This window comes from Euprymna scolopes, chromosome 12 (assembly GCF_053919585.1).
Source record: "Euprymna scolopes isolate OS-2025 chromosome 12, ASM5391958v1, whole genome shotgun sequence".
Taxonomy (NCBI): domain Eukaryota; kingdom Metazoa; phylum Mollusca; class Cephalopoda; order Sepiida; family Sepiolidae; genus Euprymna; species Euprymna scolopes.
In genome coordinates, this window is record NC_136493.1 from 146,622,750 (window position 1) to 146,641,531 (window position 18,782).

At 34.1% G+C, this 18,782-nt stretch overlaps 1 protein-coding gene across 1 annotated transcript in view; it reads right to left on the minus strand.

Annotated features, from left to right (window-relative positions):
- The window catches only part of LOC145291529 (transmembrane protein 135-like), an 87,266-nt gene that overhangs the window by 17,655 nt on the left and 50,829 nt on the right, over nucleotides 1-18,782 (minus strand). The window contains exon 7 of the mRNA XM_080137519.1: nucleotides 9,824-9,865. Within this exon, the coding sequence (XP_079993645.1) occupies nucleotides 9,824-9,865 (42 nt within the window). The remainder of the gene's footprint in view (nucleotides 1-9,823; nucleotides 9,866-18,782) is intronic.

Sequence of the window (18,782 nt, forward strand, 5' to 3'; positions counted from 1 at the left end):
TGGTTTCGCCTTTATTGAAAGGACTGTAATGGATAAGACCGGTCGCAGGCCACCCAACAGTCAGCATGACCTTCTTTTGGTGCAACTCTGGCTTCAGGAAGTGTAGTGGAACTTTGTCGGCATCTCTGAGCATCGCCGGTTGTCATAAAGAACCCACTTTTCATCGCAATTCACAACCTGGTCAAGAAACGGGTCGTTCTTGTTGCGTAAAAAAAAATGACGTGTTTCTTTTGCTTGTAGTTCAATTTGTGAGGCACCCATTTATCATGTGTTTTTGTATTTCCAATCTCTCTCAAGTGGTTAGAAATTGTTGTATATGTTATGTCTAATTCAGAAGCAAGTTCTTGAACAATTGTGCATGGATTGGCTTTGACTAAGGCTCTTAATTGATCTTTCTCAACATCCATTGGCCAACCACTACACTAATCATTGCCACCACAAAATTTCTTAAATCACCATTGTGCTGTGCATTCAGTAGTGGTTCTTGGGCCAAATGCTCTGTTGATATCATGAGCTGTTTCAGCAGCTTTTCGGACTAGCTTGAATTGAAAAAAGAAAATTATGCGAATTTGCTTTTTTTCCATCTTGTATTCAACGTTCTGAAAAGAAGACATAATTGCTTTGAAACGGTTGTCATTTAAACGATTAGAAAGAGTGAAAAACGCTCCATAAAATGATATATAAAGTAAAGGTATTATAACGAAAACTTATTTGAAAACGCATCATTTGAAATTAAAATTAAAAATTCCGCAAGGATCTTTCTTGTCCACCTAATAGAAACTAAGGGGCAGCCCCACAAAAGTCGCAGCTCCAAATGGGGTCTTACTACTTGATGTCTTTTAAGGTCACATCCAGGGCCGTTGTATTTGAAAGGAAAATTCATTGGAATGCAATTGAATACAGTTGGAAATGATTAAATAGAGTGAAAAAGTCTCTTTAAAATGATATATAAAGTAAAAGTATTATGATGAAAACTTATTAAAAAATACATCATTTGAAATCAAAATTAAAAATTTCGCAAGAACTTTCTAATCAATAGTTATTTGTGCATCTTTTTTAAGATATTTTGTTAAGTAACTAAATTTAAACATTCCAGGGGGCTAGGAGAAATTTGTTTGAAGAGAGGCCTTGCCACCCAGACCTAGGGTTAGAGATTGGACAAAAAAGTTTTGTCGTAGCAGTGGTGGGGGCTTGCACTTAAACTTAGGGTTGGGGTAGTGCAAGTAATTATTATTATTATTTTTACTAAATTTTAAGCATGCCATCCCTACACACGCATTAAAAACCATACAGAATTTGTTTCACATAGCAAAAAAAAAAAAAAAAAAAATGGAGTTAATAACATTGACCAGGAAATGAGGGATCATTTTACATTAAATTTCTATGCAAAATAATGGTTATTTTTTTTTCTTCTGAGTATTCACACATAATCACCTAAAAAACAGTAGAATATTATTTGTGGAGTGGCGTGTAATTTACAAATTTACCAAATATTTATTTAATAAATGTTCTTAACTTCTAAAAGTTAAAAAATAGATCAGAGACAGGTACTTCAGTTAGTATATATATATCTACTGTGTGTGTGTTTTTCTCTATGGACTCCAAAATGGCTATTTTTATGAAATTTCACACAAATGTGCTTTATGTATCTGGTAGTGTTCTTAGATAACTTTTGTATTGGAATGTTTTCAATAAGTATCGATAATTGATAATTGAAATAATTTGATTAAAGAAGGAACAGTCGATTTTGACCAAAATTAACACCTTATACAACCTAACATAACAAGTGCATTTGAGAAGTTTTATTGACACACAAGCAGAAAGGCTCGGCATATAAAATCAACAGTTGGTTCTTTGACATGACAGGAGTGCGTTTGAAATGAATGTTTCTAAAGCACAATTGAAGCATGATACTTGACTTTTTCATTTAAAACTTAAATTCAAGCCATTACCACTACACAAGCAGAAAGTCTCAGCATATAAAATCAACAGTAGTTTCTTTGATATGACGGGTGCGTTTAAAACTTTAATTCAAGCCGTTGAATCAACAGTAAGTTCTCTTCAGTGCAATGTAGACTATAATGTATTGTGGACTAAGTCACTGGGGGAGAGGCATGTGAAGCTTCTTTCCGATGCACCACGATGGATCCCCAACAAAAGTAGGCAATCGATCGATTTGATTAAAAAAATGGACGATTTCACTGATTTCGATGACAATAAAAATATGGGATTGAATGATGATCAATAAATGTTTCACACCCAAGTGCTTCAATTATACTTGAAACGGAATCATTCATTTCAAATGCACCCCAGTCATATCAAAGAACCTACTGTTAATTTTATATGCATGACATTACTGGTTATACAGAGGTAACGGCTTGAAGTTTAAAATGAAAAAAGTCAAGTATCATGGTGCAATTGTGCTTTAAACAGAAACATTCATATCAAACATGCCCCTGTCATATCAAAGTACCTACTGTTGATTTTATGTGTTGGTCCTTTTGGCTTGCGGTGTAATAAAACTTCTCAAATGGACTTGTGATGTTAGGATGAGCAAACCACCTATTCTCTTTTCATCGGATTATTTCGATTATTGATACTTATTGAAGACATTCTGACACAAAACCTATCTAAGAACACTGTCAGGAACATAAAGTACCTTCGTTTCAATTTTCATAAAAACTGGCTTAGCCGTTTTTGAGTCCATAGGAAACGAACTCGCACACATGCGCAGACAAAGTTCTTTTTATAGATACATACATACCAGTAGACTGTCCTGTGTTGCCCGGTCATAAAATACACTTGATATTTTATTTTATGCACACTTTGTACTTATTGCTATAGAGCAATCCTTTACTGATGATTATAATTAGTGTTGGGACGATTCCTAAATTTTTCCTGATTCCAAATCTAGGAAAATGTTGATTAACAATTCCGATACCAAGTACGATTCCGATTCCTGTGGAATTGTTGTTTTGAAATATACCATTATATAATCGAAAGTTTTTGTGTAGCGAAAAAATTTGATACAGCGAAAAAGTGGAAATACAATTAAGGGGATTTTGAAAATGATTTGATTTTTTTCGTAGAATTTCTTCCATTGAAGATAAAAGTCCAAACAAATATTTTAACCATGAATCAAACATGCACCATGAAATTAATAACAATCAATTTCAGGAGTTATTTTATATATTAAAAAATATAAAGAAAAAGGGCGGACGTATACGAATGCTACACCTGTAGTGAAATACGCATCGGCTCCAATGTTGTACATTGTTTGACTGAGGGAGAAATTATTTTTACAAGGAAAGAATTTTTGCGTGTGTGACCTAATTTTTTTTTTTTTTTTTTTAAATTTATTTTGGCTTGAAATTTGCGCATGATTTTTGTTATTATGATTTTATCTGTATTTTTTTTTAATGTCCCCCCCCCCTCCCGTAGTTTATATAATTATTAACAGGAAAATTGATGAAAGTCAAAATGGAATCCGCGCTATTTTTAAATATTATTTTCAAGTTTAATTATGTTCACGGGACTGTAAACCATTCATAAAATTTTGTGGATCCGCTTACTGGTGTTTGCACCAACAATATAGAAGCCGACTGTTCTCGCATTAAAAGAAGACTGAAATACATATCGGGATCAGTAGGAGAAATGAAATGGTCTGATATCTATGAGACCATGTATAGAGAGGCTTATAACATGAAAAGTGAAAAAAATAGATAATTTTGAAACACTTTTAGAACATGAAAAATATGGTAATTAAAAAAATAATCCCAATAAGCTTTGGGTAAAAACATGTTTTGAACAATTGAATTTTTTTTTTTATTTTTGAATGAAAAATAATTATTAAACAAAAATAGTAGTGTACTCGTTGAGTAGTTTTTATTTTATTCAAGAAAATAAAAGGTACTCATGCACTTATTGAGCCGTGCTGAAATAATGACATTATTTAGAAAGCCATTCTTAACATGGGGACGGGAGGGTGTTGTGTACATATTCTGTACTTTCACCTAAAAATTTAATAAAAACAGGTATCTTAAAACTTGAATTAAACTTGAAAATACTATTCAAAAATAGTGCAGGTACTTTCACCTAACAATTTAATAAGAACAGGTATCGTAAAACTTTAATTAAACTTGAAAGTACTATTTAAAAATAGTGGGGATCAATAAGTGCACTAGCACCAAAGAAAATTTCACTGTGTTTCGATCTACGACATTCCATGAGAGGTACGTGCATGCTAAAACTTTTTGTTTATCGTCACAAGTGCTAATTTGGACTTTTAACAATTTTCCTTTTAAAAACAATTAGAAACTCTTCAAACATTGGGCAAGGCACTTAAACCATTAAAAAAAAAATAAATAAATAGCGGTAACATAAGTGCATATGCACCAATTTTTTTTTTTTTTTTTACTTTGCTCTCATTTTGTTTGTTTGTTAAATCCGGCAAAAACAAAAAATAAATAAATAAAAATAACAAAAGAATACAAAAACAATAATAAGAAAAGGGTATTGTAAAACTTTAATTAAACTTGAAAATAATATTTAAAAATAGCACGGATTCCATTTTGACTTTCACCAATTTTCCCGTTAATAATTACATAAACTCTGGCAAAAAAAAAAATATCCATCCAACCCCCCCCCCCCAAAAAAAACGATAAAATCATAATAACAAAAATCGGTGAAGCTTAGATAAATAGGTCCCGCAGACGAGCCTCGTTTTGACATTCAGAAAATTTAGTTTAACAACCGGTGAAGCTACCGAAAAGTAAGCTTTTTGAATGAAGATAGATATAAACAATATTTTTAAAATTAATTTCTTAATTTTACTTAAAAACAAAATGTAAACATATATAAACAAAATATTTTAGAAAATAATTTCTTAATTTTGAATAAAAATTGATTATAAAGAATCTTTTTTAAATAATTATTGAAAAATATTGCAAAGTGTTTACATAGCTGGTTCTTTGAGATAATAGGGGCGCCTGACACCCCCCTTCCAAAAGGAAAAATGCTTTAGTGTTTTTACTATTTTAAAGCTCTTTCTTTTTCTTTTTTTTTTTTTTTTTTTAAAAACGTTTGAAACATAAGTAGTGGCTAGTTAACTTAGAACAAGTGCAAATGGCGGAAATTCTTCAGGGTTTAAATGTATTGTAATGCTTTTATGGTGGTCGAAAAACGTTTTTCGGCTGCCATATTACTTCCTATTTACTTGCCTCCCCACGAGGGCAGAGTTAGACACAAGGTCGGTTTTTAATGTAGAGAAACATTTATTGCTAAAAAACGAAATGGTGAAATACAAAAGCAAGTTAAGTTAAAAAAAAAATTGTTAATTCAAAGAATTAAAGAAAGAAAAAATTCAAAGAAATTTCGAAACCCATTAAGATAAATAAAGATTACTTTTAAAGCAGTTAATAAAATTCTTGTACATCATATTAAATTATTCTGAAAAGTTCTATGACGTTTTTATAAATTTTTGACAGCATTAATCTTCAAACAAACAGTTCAACTTAAAAATATAAGAGAATCGTAATGAAAGACTCATAAACCTAAGGTATTTTTTAACGATGCGATTCCAATTCCCTCCAAAATATATGATTCTTATGATTAACAATTCCGAATAATCGTCCCACCACTAATTATAATGCTTATTTTTCCTTAGTTAATGCTTCAAAAGTGTAAAAAAAAAGTTTGGGTGCCATCAGCTAAAATCAAAACCAAAACATTTAGTGCTCCCGCCTTAATCATTACTGTTTGAGCTATCGACAGATGATAAGAAAACGTAAAAAACTTAAGAAACTTTAACATATAAATGTATATTTGCGCATGCGTAGAAATAATCAACTTTCCCCTGCCAAGTTCATTTTTTTCATTTTTGACCCTTTAGCAGTTATTTTTACTGGCTAAAAAATAATTGAATTTGTTTCCTAGGACCAAGCCCCCTAAAATATATTATTTTAAGTCTGTAGGCCAAAAATTGAGAGAGGAGTTTCCGCAGACAATAAAGTTACTTATGTGCATTTCCTAGAACTTTTTCATCCTAAATGCTATGCAATTATACACTGAATGCTATGCAATTATACACTAAATGCTATGCAATTATACACTAAATGCTATGCAATTATACACTAAATGCTATGCAATTATACACTAAATGCTATGCAATTATGCAACTTGTAGAAAATATGCATAAATAGAACTGAGTGTAAAAGTTAAATGAAACCAATTATCCAATAAGAAACCATAAAAAATGAATAATTGATTAATGAAAGTTTGTTTTTTAAAGGAACATGCAAATGAGTTCACATTTATGAAATCGCTTACATATCACTGAGTATATATAAGAGTTTGTGTTAATAATTTTTAATAGAAAAAAATTTTTAATATCAATGTCAGTGTGACAAAAACTCTCTCTCTCTCTCTCTATATATATATATATATATATATATATATATATATATATATATATATATATATGGTTAAGTGGCAGTTTTAGTCATTTCAAACTGCTTTAAAGCTTCACCGTTCACTCATTTTTCTACCAAATTTCAAACAATTGTTACAGTTTATAGATTACCTTCTCGGTTATATTGTGAAAAAAATTTCAATTTTCGTTCAAAAGTTATGATGAATTTTCTGGTGTTCGAAATCGTAAAAAAAAGTAAGGAGGTGAGCGACGTTTTTATGACTGGTTTCCATAGCAACCATGTTGCTTCTGTGACTACTGTTTCTAACAATTCACTGCACTCGTGAAAAGAGAACAAGTGAAACAGAGAGAATGAAAGGGAGACAATTGGGGGAATTTTATTGAAAGCAGACGAGTGCCGTACATTGTTATTACATATGTATGTTATGATACTTTTAGCCTTCTAGACCTTTTTCTCACAACTTCCCCTGAGCTATGTTCATGTTTCGTTCTGTCCCCTCTGGGATCCTCCGACCACTCGGTTGTATCAGTTAAGATAAAAACGAAATGCAATAAGTCTTCAGACATACCTCTCCACCGTACGGTATATCGATACTCCAGGACTGACTGGGATAGCTTCTGTACATTTATATCTGATCTACCCCTTCATTCCATGTTTAAAAAGGATGTGTCCTCCATAGTATCAGACCTGAACCTGGTTAATTGTAGGCATAGACCGATTAATACCATCGAAAAAATTCCAACAAAAACCTAACAGCCAGCCATGGTTCTCCCCAGAATGTGCTGCTGCCATCGCACACAGAAATCACTTTTTCCATAGCTACCAACATAATAGATGCACTGTGACTAAAGCTGCTTTCAAGACTGCCAGAAACCACTGTAAAAGAGTAATAAAACATGCAAGAGAACTATATGCTCAGTCTGTTAAATCCAAAGTAGCTGAGCAGCAGCTTGGTTCCCACCAGTTTTGGCAAATAGCAAACAGGATCCTGAACAGAAGCGTGCGTTCTATCCCAACCATCATCAATGGATCTGAGGTCATCTCGTCAGCATCAGACAAGGCCAAACTATTTAGCAAGAACTTTGCAGCTAATTCTACCCTATGCGACGAAGGCCATCAACTCCCCGTATTTCCTCCTATAACACAGAACACGCTAGGTAACATACAAATATCTGTGCATGAGGTAGCCAAGCTAATCAAGAACCTTGATTTCAGTAAAGCAACTGGCCCTGACGGCATCCCAATTATAGTGCTGAAAAAGCTTCAACCAGAACTTGCCCCCATACTTACAAAACTGTTTAAGCCTTGCCTTAAGGAGAAGTGCTTTCCAACACCCTGGAAAACCTCATCAGTATTTAAGATAAGTCGTCCTCCTCTCAGTAAGTCTCCTGTGTGTCATGAGTAAGTTGCTGGAATCCATATTAAATAGAGAAATAGTGAACCACCTCAGCAGAAATAACCTACTTAGTGACATACAAGATGGTTTCTATTCTGCTAGATCTACAGCAGATGTGCTAACGGTTATGTCTCATAGGATTAGCAAATCTCTTGACAAAGGGTTCCTCTCTAGGGCAATTGCTCTTGACATATCAAAAGCCTTCGATAAAGTATGGCATAAAGGCCTACTTCACAAGATTTCCAGCTACGGTATAACTGGAAATGTTTTCTTGATCATTAAATCATTTCTCTCTGATAGGCTCATAAGAGTAGTGGTTGATGGGCAGAAATCAGAGGCTCTCAGTATTAATGCTGGAGTCCCTCAGGGGGTCCATCGGCTCAACTCTCTTGCTGATCTACATCAATGATCTCCCAAAACACATACTTAAATTATTCGTTGACATCTATGCTGATGACACGACCATCTTTGGCAACACATCAAATGACAAAGTTCTCTCTGATTCTCTCTCCTCTAATCTTGAGCGTGTGGTACAGTGGAGGAAGAGGTGGCTGGTTAATTTTAATGCATCTAAAACCAAGCTCCTATCTTTACATCATCAACACTCTGATCCCCATCTGGCATCAATTGAAATGGATGGCTCTCAACTAAGGGAAGCTCCATGCTTTGATAAGCTTCTGGGCTTAACCTTTACTCCTGACCTGAAATGGAACACGTACATCAAGTCTATTGCCAAGGTCGCTGGAAAAATGATAGGATCCTTCTACCGCTCCAGAAGATATCTCACTGCTGATGCAATTCTCTATCTATATAAAAGCCAAGTACGTCCAAGGATGTAGTACAGTTTCCACATTTAGGCAGGAGCTTCTAAAAACCTTCTATCCTGCCTTGACAGAGTACAAAATAGGCTTCGTGGCTTAGTGGGGGATGCCTTTTTCTCTTCCCTGCAACCTCTCTCCCACAAGAGAGATGTTGCAAGCCTGTCTTTGTTTTATTGTTACTTCCATGGCAGATGCTCGTCTGAGCTCTAATCCTTGGTCCCCCCTCGCTGATTTTTGCGAAAAACACCCGTCTAGCTGAAACCACTGTCAAAAATTTTCCCCACTCTTTATCTGTGCCAAAACCAAAACGTAGATTCCATGAACAAAGTTTCTTTCTTAGAAGTGCACGACGAACTCGGTTCCGTCTGCCTGTTTCCCATCTGACTACAACTTGGATGTCTTTAAGTCCAATATAAACAAATTCCTGATGAACCGCCCCCTTAAGTAGACACTTTATTAAATCTCAATATTAACATACTGTACACGCAATAACCCTTATCCCCAAGTGGCTTCCGGGCCTTGATAAGTGGTGACCACCTTGTAAAAAAAAATGTTTATGAGGGCAAAAATAATAAGCCTGAAATTAAACAAAGAACAAGTGAATTTACTGGAAGCCTGGAAAAATTATGGATTACAATAGAAAAATGCAAGCATGAAAAGTAATATGGTTAAAGGACTAGTTGTTAAAACTGGAAAAGAAAATGACAAGATTTTCTAGTAAAAAATATAATAAATTTATAACTTAAAATATTGCAGCATTAAGAATTCCTTTTAAAAATTCAATTTATAACATGATATAATCAATTCTTAATGCTACAATATTTTAAGTTATGAATTTATTATATATTTTACTAAAATATCTTGTCCTTTTCTATTCCAATTTTAACAACTAGTCCTTTACTTTTCCATGTTTAAGCTTAACCATATTACTTTTTTATGCTCACATTTTTCTATTATAATATATATATATATATATATATAAAAAGAGGCTAATTTTGGATATTGTTTTTTATTTTTTTTAAATATATTTTATATATTTAAGTGGTTTGACAAACTCACTTTTCCCCTATTCAAACAATTTAACTAGAGCTTCTGTTTTTCTATAAAATTTTGATGAAGATGATATAAGAGAAATAGGCTTTGAAAATATAAAATTCATCTTAACAGAAACTTACCTAATTCCGGAAGCAACTGATGATGATAGTCCACCCTTAGTCCTAAAACAAATAAAAAAATAAAATGCCAAAAATTCAAAAGAAATTAATTTATAAATCAATACCAAAGATGAAAATTTGTTATTAATAGAACTACTTGGCATCACCAAGGATAATAATTTCCATAAATTACTTGGATTGTTAAATGTAATGAACATATCCAGAATCGGGTTTATCTATCTATCCATTTATTTGTTTAACTGAAGAATAACAATCATAAAAAACAGGTTAGCGAACTTTGCAATGAAAGGTCAGGCTGTCATAATTTAACATAGATCAAACTTTATAACCGATCTGACCTTGCACTGGAAATTAGGTAGATGGAGCCGGATCTGACGTGTCAAAAGTTCTGGTTTGGGGAAATTTAGTTAATTTTAGTTGAGTTGGTTTCTGGATACGCAAGCGACAAGATGTGAGGACCAGGGGCTCCTCAAAAAGGGGCATTGGTATGTCTGCATGCCAAGATCACCAGTCCATTCCAGTCTGCTAAGATAATACATATGGAATGGAATAAAAAGAACAATCATCATCGTGTGTTCATTTGTCTTCGGTTGGCAGAATCAACTCCCAAGATGATCGATGAAGAGTCCTCCACAGCCAAGCAGAGCCAGGTATGTCGTTACATCATGTGTATTATTAGATGCAATCCACACAATAACATTTCTAGACAGTCACTGCTTGATAGGTACGGCCTTTAAATAAGACAGATAAATAAAAGAAGTTAGAGAACACACCCAGCTAGATAAGAACAGACCATTCTTCACAATCATAATATAACAATATGTGTAAATATTGTTATAGATATAGTCATTTATATCTGTGTATGGATATGCATATGTTTGTGGCCCTGTATATATTTATATTTGGGTATATGCATTTGTGTTAAGAAGTAAATAAATTGACATCGACACACTATGATTTTAAAATTTGATTCTCTGAAATCTCTACCTCTGACTCTTTGGGATGAATTGTTTTCAGTAGAAACTATGAGCGCTGATAAAGTCCAGCAGTAATGAACTATAGTTGCATTTATGTAGACCATTTTAAATGTTTATATATATATATATATATATAATAGATCAATATTTCTATATTTAAAAGAACTGGATAGTAAAATCATAAGAAAACATTTTAAAAACCAATTTAGAAGTTAAGAGATTTTCATATTCAATAAATGAAAGCATAAATCAATATTTCAGTTGATTTCAAACTATCTTCAGTGAATTAAAGATTTTTTTTCTTCATTGTCAATCTGTAACAACAAATGCCGATAACAATCTCCATTTAACAACAGGGGAGTTGGATATTATTGGCATTCATCGTTAAAGATCGACAATGAAGAGAAAAAAAGAAATTCTTTAATTCACTGAAGATGGTTAGGAACCAACTGAAATATTTGATTTATGTTTTTATTTATTGTGTCTCCTAGCATCTAAATTGGCTTTAAAAATATTTTATATATATATATATATATATATATATATATACACACACACAGGCGGCAAAAAGAAAGTCTGTACTTGTAATTTTTTCAAAAACTGCAAATTTAAGCTAAATTTAATGTAACTGTCTAAACAAACTAAACCTTATTTGATTGGCCTTTTATTCTTCTATAAGTTTATCTGTTCATATTGACTTTTGATTGAAATATTTTAGTGTTCACGTTAATTTAAAAAAATAACTTCAAATTGAGGAGGCAAAAAGGAAGTCCACAACAACAAATTCACTTAAAACCAGTTTAAATTATCGCCCCTAAATCAGTTTAAAATATCCACCAACAGGCAACAAAGCATCTCTAATCGTAATTGTTGTTGTTCCAGATTATACAACGTAACATTTAGTTCATATGCCACGATTTCTCTTAGTGATCGCCAGGAAAAAATAAAAATAGACAAAGAAATAAAATAAATAATTAAAATAAAAGCGTTACTCCCCCCCTCCCCAACATCCCCACACAACGTCCACCATATCGTTATGTACCTAAAATTTTGCTAGCCCCCATTTCCGATATGACCTAAAGATGGGTAGGTTGCATTTTCCAAGCTCTTAAGCTAAGGTTAAAAAATGTTTCTATCTAACTTTTGAAATCTATTTTGTGCTAATTACCGCTGTTTCCTTATTGCATCTTTGACTTAAAAACTCGTAACTTAATTTTACCTATCTTGTCATGTTTTTTTTGTTTTTTTTTCTTTATTGTCCTGAATTCTTTTTTGTCAAATATGCTATTAACTGTCTTGTTACATGTAAAACGAAAAGAAAAAAAAGTCACCAAATTAAAACCTTAATCTATTATCTAAACTCAAATGTAAATTACCAAAAATTAAGCCGACTTCACAAACTGATAAAAGTTCATTCTTGGATTTTAATTATAAGGTGAAGCTCGAATGATTCAAACTCGAGATAGATAACGCCAAAACATCCCCTCATGGAGGGGAGATTATCTTCAAACAGCGTCCTGAATTGATAATTTAGCACCGGACTTATACTAAGTAGATATTAATAAGTCCCTCGTACCTATTCCCTTTTTTTTTTTTAAATGGAGAGTAGATAATGCAGTGGATGTGTTATTGGCAGCTCCAGTAATTCTCGCTTCTCCTTTTTTGTCCCTCAGTCCTCATTTCCAATGAGTGATTTTTCTGACAAAGGGTGAAGAAAAAGCTGCTTCCCAGGTCGGTAGTACTTCGTGAACAGTAGTCTGAGATGTTGGAAATTTTTCTGTCTCTATGTCTATCATTGTGGCCATGTCACTAGTAAGGGTGCTGGAGGTAAACGTTTCGTCTGGGCTGATATTATCTGCCTGATAGTCAGGGACCCGAACCTTAGATTAATCACTAAGGCTGTCCTATCAGCAGGTGCAAAGTACTGGGGATGCTATATTGCCATTTGGTGAATGGATTCTGGACCATGCAGTAGTCTCTGGTAGGGCCTCTCGATGCCATACTAGTGGGTAATTGTTATGGCTTTACCTTATCATGTGCTACATAAAAAAAATTTCCTGTCCTTTGCTCTCTTACTTTCCCTCTCTATCCTGCTCTAACCAAGTATGCCGACCTGTTCCACAAATCCCAAAACCTCAACATGAAATATCTCCAGAAAAAAAACTCGAATAAACCTAGAACCCCATCTTCCAATATAGACCCCTACTACCATGTCTCCTTCTCCAACATCAGGGGTCTATGTTCCAACCTTCCAAAGGTTGAAACCCAATTACAGGAGACAAAACCGGACATATTCTTTCTAAGCGAAACTGGAATAGGGCCGACCACTTCCCTAAATGAGTTCATAATTAACGGATACTCTAACTTAACATCTAAATCTGACCCCCAAGACCGCTATGGGCATGGAATATGTGCCTACATTAAATATGGCTTCCCATGTGGCAGGGATATCTCTAGAGAAGATCCTAATTTACCTTATATGTGCTTCCGGGTTGCACTTGCTTACACCACTGCATTTATTTCCCCTCTATCGGCCCCATAACAGCAGAGTTACTATCTTTAAGAGTATATCTGAGAAAATAGACCACATCCTGTCTGCACATCCCTTGGCTAACATGCACATCTGTGGTGACTTCAACATCCATAACGTGGAATGGCTGAACCACTCAAATAAGACAGATGATGAGGGGAGGTTCTGTCATGATTTTGCCATTGCTTATGACCTCACTCAGATTGTTCGCGAGCCCGCCCGTGTGCCCGATACTACAGGTCAGTATGCAAGCCTTCTAGACCTTTTTCTCACAACTTCCCCTGAGCTATGTTCATGTTCCATTCTTTCTCCTCTAGGATCCTCTGACCACTCCGTCGTATCAGTTAAGATAAAAATGAAATGTAATAAGTCCCCAGACATACCCCTCCACTGTACTGTATACAGATATTCCATGGCTGACTGGGATAGCTTCTGTACATTCATATCTGATCTACCTCTACATTCCATGTTTAAAAAGGATGTGTCCTCTATAGTATCAGACCTGACCGAATGGTTAATTGTAGGCATTAAAAAATTCCAACAAAAACCTAACAGCCAGCCATGGTTCTCCCCAGAATGTGCTGCTGTCATCGCACACAGAAATCACTTTTTCCATAGCTACCAATGTAATAGATGCACTGAGACTAAAGCTGCTTTCAGGACCGCCAGCAACCACAGTAAAAGAGTAATAAAAAATGCAACAGAGCTATATGCTCAGTCTGTTAAATCCAAAGTAGCTGAACAGCGACTTGTTCCCCACCAGTTTTGGCAAATAGCAAACAGGATCCTGAACAGAAGTGTGCATTCTATCCCAACCATCATCAATGGACCTGAAGTCATCTCGCCAGCATCAGACAAGGCCAAACTATTTAGCAAGAACTTTGCAGCTAATTCTACCCTATGCGACGAAGGCCATCAACTCCCCGTATTTCCTCCTATAACACAGAACACGCTAGGTAACATACAAATATCTGTGCATGAGGTAGCCAAGCTAATCAAGAACCTTGATTTCAGTAAAGCAACTGGCCCTGACGGCATCCCAATTATAGTGCTGAAAAAGCTTCAACCAGAACTTGCTCCTATACTTGTGAAACTGTTTCAGCGCTGCCTTAAGGAGAAGTGCTTTCCAACACCCTGGAAAACCTCATCAGTATGCCCTGTATTTAAGAATTTAGGTGATAAGTCATCTCCCTCTCAGTGCAGACAAATAAGTCTCCTGTGTGTTATGAGTAAGTTGCTGGAATCCATATAAAATAAAGAAATAGTCAATCACCTCAGCAAAAATAACCTTCTTAGTGACACGCAATATGGTTTCTGCTCTGCAAGATCTACTGCAGATGTGCTAACGGTTATACCTCATAGGATTAGTGAATCTCTTGACAAAGGTTTCCTTTCTAGGGCAATTGCTCTTGACATAACAAAGGCCTTTGGCAAGGTATGGCATAAAGGCCTATTTCACAAGATCTCCAGCTACGGTATAACTGGAAATATTTTCTCTATCATTAAATCATTTCTCTCTGATAGGCTCATAAGAGTACTGGTCGATGGACAAAAATCAGAAGCCTGCAGTATTAATACTTGAGTCCCTCAGGGGTCCATCCTGGGCCCAACTCTTTTCCTGATCAACATCAATGATCTCCTTAAATACATACTTAAATCATTCGTTGACATCTATGCTGATGACACGACCATCTACGGCAACACATCAAAAGCTGTAAATGACAAAGTTCTCTCTGATTCTCTCTCCTCTGATCTCCAGCGCGTGGTTCAGTGGGGGAAGACGTGGCTGGTTACCTTTAATGCATCTAAAAACAAGCTGCTATTGTTACATCATCAATGCTCTGATCCCCATCTGGCATCAATTGAAATAGATGGCTCTCGTCTAGGAGAAGCCCCATATTTTGACAAGCTTCTGGGCTTAACCTTTACTCCTGACCTGAAATGGAACACGTACATCAAGTCTATTGCCAAGGTTGCTGGAAAAATGGGAGGATCCTTCTACCGCTCCAGAAGATATCTCACTACTGATGCAATTCTCTGTCTATATAAAAGCCAAGGATGGAATACTGCTGCCATATCTGGGCAGGAGCTGCTAAAAACAGCCTATCCTGCCTTGACAGAGTACAAAATAAACTTTGTGGCTTAGTGGGGGATGCCCTTTTCTCTTCCCTGCAACCTCTCTCCCACAGAAGAGACGTTGTGAGCCTATCTTTGTTTTATCGTTATTTCCATGGCAGGTGCTCGTCTGAGCTCCAATCTCTAGTCCCCCCCTTGCTAATCTTTTACGAAAAACACCTGTCTAGCTGAAACCACTGTCCAAAATTTTCCCCACTCTTTATCTGTGCCTAAATCAAAACGTAGATTCCATGAACAAAGCTTCTTTCTTAAAACTGCATGCCTGTGGAACTGTTCCGTCTGCCTGCTTCCTACCTGACTACAACCTGGATGTCTTCAAGTCCAACGTAAACAAATTCTTGATGAACCGCCCCCTTAAGTAGACACTTTTATTAAATCCCCACACTAACGTACTGTACATGCAATAACCCTTACCCCTGAGTGGCTTCTGGGCCTTGATAAGTGGTGATCACCGTGTGAAAGAAAAAAAAAAAAAAAGAAGAAAACTCTCCACCTGTCGAATCAAATGAGGTATAGGTTGTTTAAACAGTTACATTAAATTTAACTTAAATTTGCAGTTTTTGAAAAAATTACAAGTGTGGACTTTCTTTTTGCTGGCACTGTATATGGGTGTGTGTGTCCGTGCGTGTATATATATATATATATATATATATATGGAATTTCTTCATCAGGAAAACCAAACAAACATTCAAACCTTCAACAATATCTAAAGACATTCGAAGGATTATCACCGCCATAGGACATAAAAATTAAAAAAAAAAAAAAAAAAAAAAACTGATGATGAATTTGTTATGATTCAAAATATTGAATTTGTTTTAATAAATAAATATGTTTTTATTTATTAAAAAAAATAGTTTTGGTCTTAAAGTTTGAATTTTATATTTCATACTAGACTACCCATGACCTGTTTATAATGAATATACAGAATTAATGTATAAACGCGCAAAATTTGAATGCATGTGCGCATGAAAACAAGCATGGCGACCAGTGAAAACAATGCACAATACATTGGATAATAAAGGTCTAACCATCATTGACCTTAGATTAAATGAAAAATCATGTATATAAGAGGGGTGTAATCCATTGAAAAAAAAAAAAATGAAAAGAAAAAAGTATACAAGGAGGGCGTGTGGATTGTACAGATGCACCCTAGTTTTTTTATTTGTTTTTTTTTGTGTGTTAACAGTCTTAAAAATATCAGGAAATAATAATTAACTAATTATATTAAGTTATATTTAACTGGACCTTTTCAAAGCAAATCTTAAAAAAAAAAAATGAAAAATCTACACACACACGTTTTTGAAGTATTTCTACGTATTTTTAAAAATGTTTGGAACTTAGGACCCCACCCCATTTTCCCTTTCTGTCCCCACCCCCACCACCAAACTTGAAAAAAATGATAACGACTATATATCTCACTATATCAATAAGAAGTTGGGTATCATTTTACGTTAAATTTATATAGGAAAGTGATCCCTCACGCTAAAATGCTAAATTTTAATTATTTTTAAAAAAATTCCCTTTTTTATATTATTTTTAAAGGCCGTTGAAATGTATTAGCAAAAAAAAACAAAACAAACATTTTTATTGCTTTTTAGGTTGGTTGGTTGGTTGTTTTGTTTTACGGCATATCAACCCTTTTCAGGTTATTTAATGCCGAATCTGGTAATTTTGAAGAACGATTTTTTAATATAGTATATTTGTTTTTTAAGTCGTATTCTATTTAACCCATAGTTGGGACCCTAACAGGTGCTATCACTCCGGGTCAGAGTGGACCTGGGAGCAATGGCAATTAAAAGGTGGCTCCACACTCCCTAAGGCCTGCAAGCTGGAGCCATCGGATATAGTTTAAGGTCATATCCAGGACCTTGCTTTTTAGGAGGCAAACTATGCTGGGTTGGGTTATAAAAAACCCAAATATTTTTTTAAATATGTAAATTGATCAAATAGTTTTTCTTGTTTTTTTTTTACATTAGAAAAACATATTTGCTTTGCTTTTTGTTTGATAACAATTCCAACTTGAAATGAAAATTACAAATAAAATAATCGTAAATAAATAATTTTAGACACGAAAAACAGTTTTTTTTTTTAATCAAGTTCTAATTTTAATCACACACAACTTGGGTAAAAAAAATTTTTTTTTTTAAATATGTAGGTGCACCTGAGCAATTGGGACCCCTTACAATTTTTTCCTTTTCGACTTTTTTCAACTATTTCTGCAGATTATTGGACACTAAGCTACCAGATTATAAAAATAATTGAAAAAAGTCAATATTTAAAGATTTAGAAGGGGGTTCAGTTTCACATACAACGTTCTAGTAAATCGATCCCCCATTTTCAAAACGATTTACAGTCCCAATTTCATGTTGGCTCCATCAGCCCTCACCTGCCATTATTATTATTTTGTTTTCTTTTTTTTTAATGACTTTTCACTTTGAGAACTCCCCCTCCCCCAATCATTTTTTATTTATTTATTTACGATTTTTTAAAAGGTGTTTTTGCATTTAATGATGCTATTTATATAGTATAGTATTTTCAATTTAAATTCAAGTTTTACAATATCTTTTCTTAGTAAATTGTTAGGTGAAAGTACAGAATAGTTACAAAACACCCTATCCTACCCATGTTAAATAATAGGTTTCTAAATAATAACATTATTTCAGCATAGGTCGTTAATACAAAAGTACCCTTTTTTTTTAAAGTAATTACATGTGAATTTATGTAAATAAATGGAAAGGGGCTGAAAATCCTTTATAGAAGAGGGAGTGTAATCCATTGAAAAAAATAAAAAGACAAAATACGGTGTGCATTGTACAATCAACACTAGTTTTTGTTTTTTTGTGCGTATGTTAACAGCCTTAAAAATATTGGAAAATAATAATTAAGTAATATTTAACAATGAGACCATATAAATTATAAAAACTTCTATTTATATTCTTTAAAATTAAAGATTAAAGAACACCCATAACCCATTAGGTCAAATAAATATTTAACGTATATCTTAATAATAGGGTCAATTTAATCTTAAGACAATATTCTTCTTTTTACAACATTTTTTGTACAATTTAAGTGATTTAAAAACACTTTTATGTGAACCTTTCGCTTACTTTCTACTAAGTGCAACATATAGTTGTCCATGTTGAAAGACACGTTTGTCTAGATAAACTTAAACTTTCTGTAAAGACTGTCCTTGAAATTTATGAATGAATAGTCATAGAAAATGTTAACTGTATAGGAAACTGAACTCTAACAAACGGAATATTATCTCCTTGGTGGTAGCAGTGGTGAAGTTGGTAACAATAGTAGGGCTAGCAGT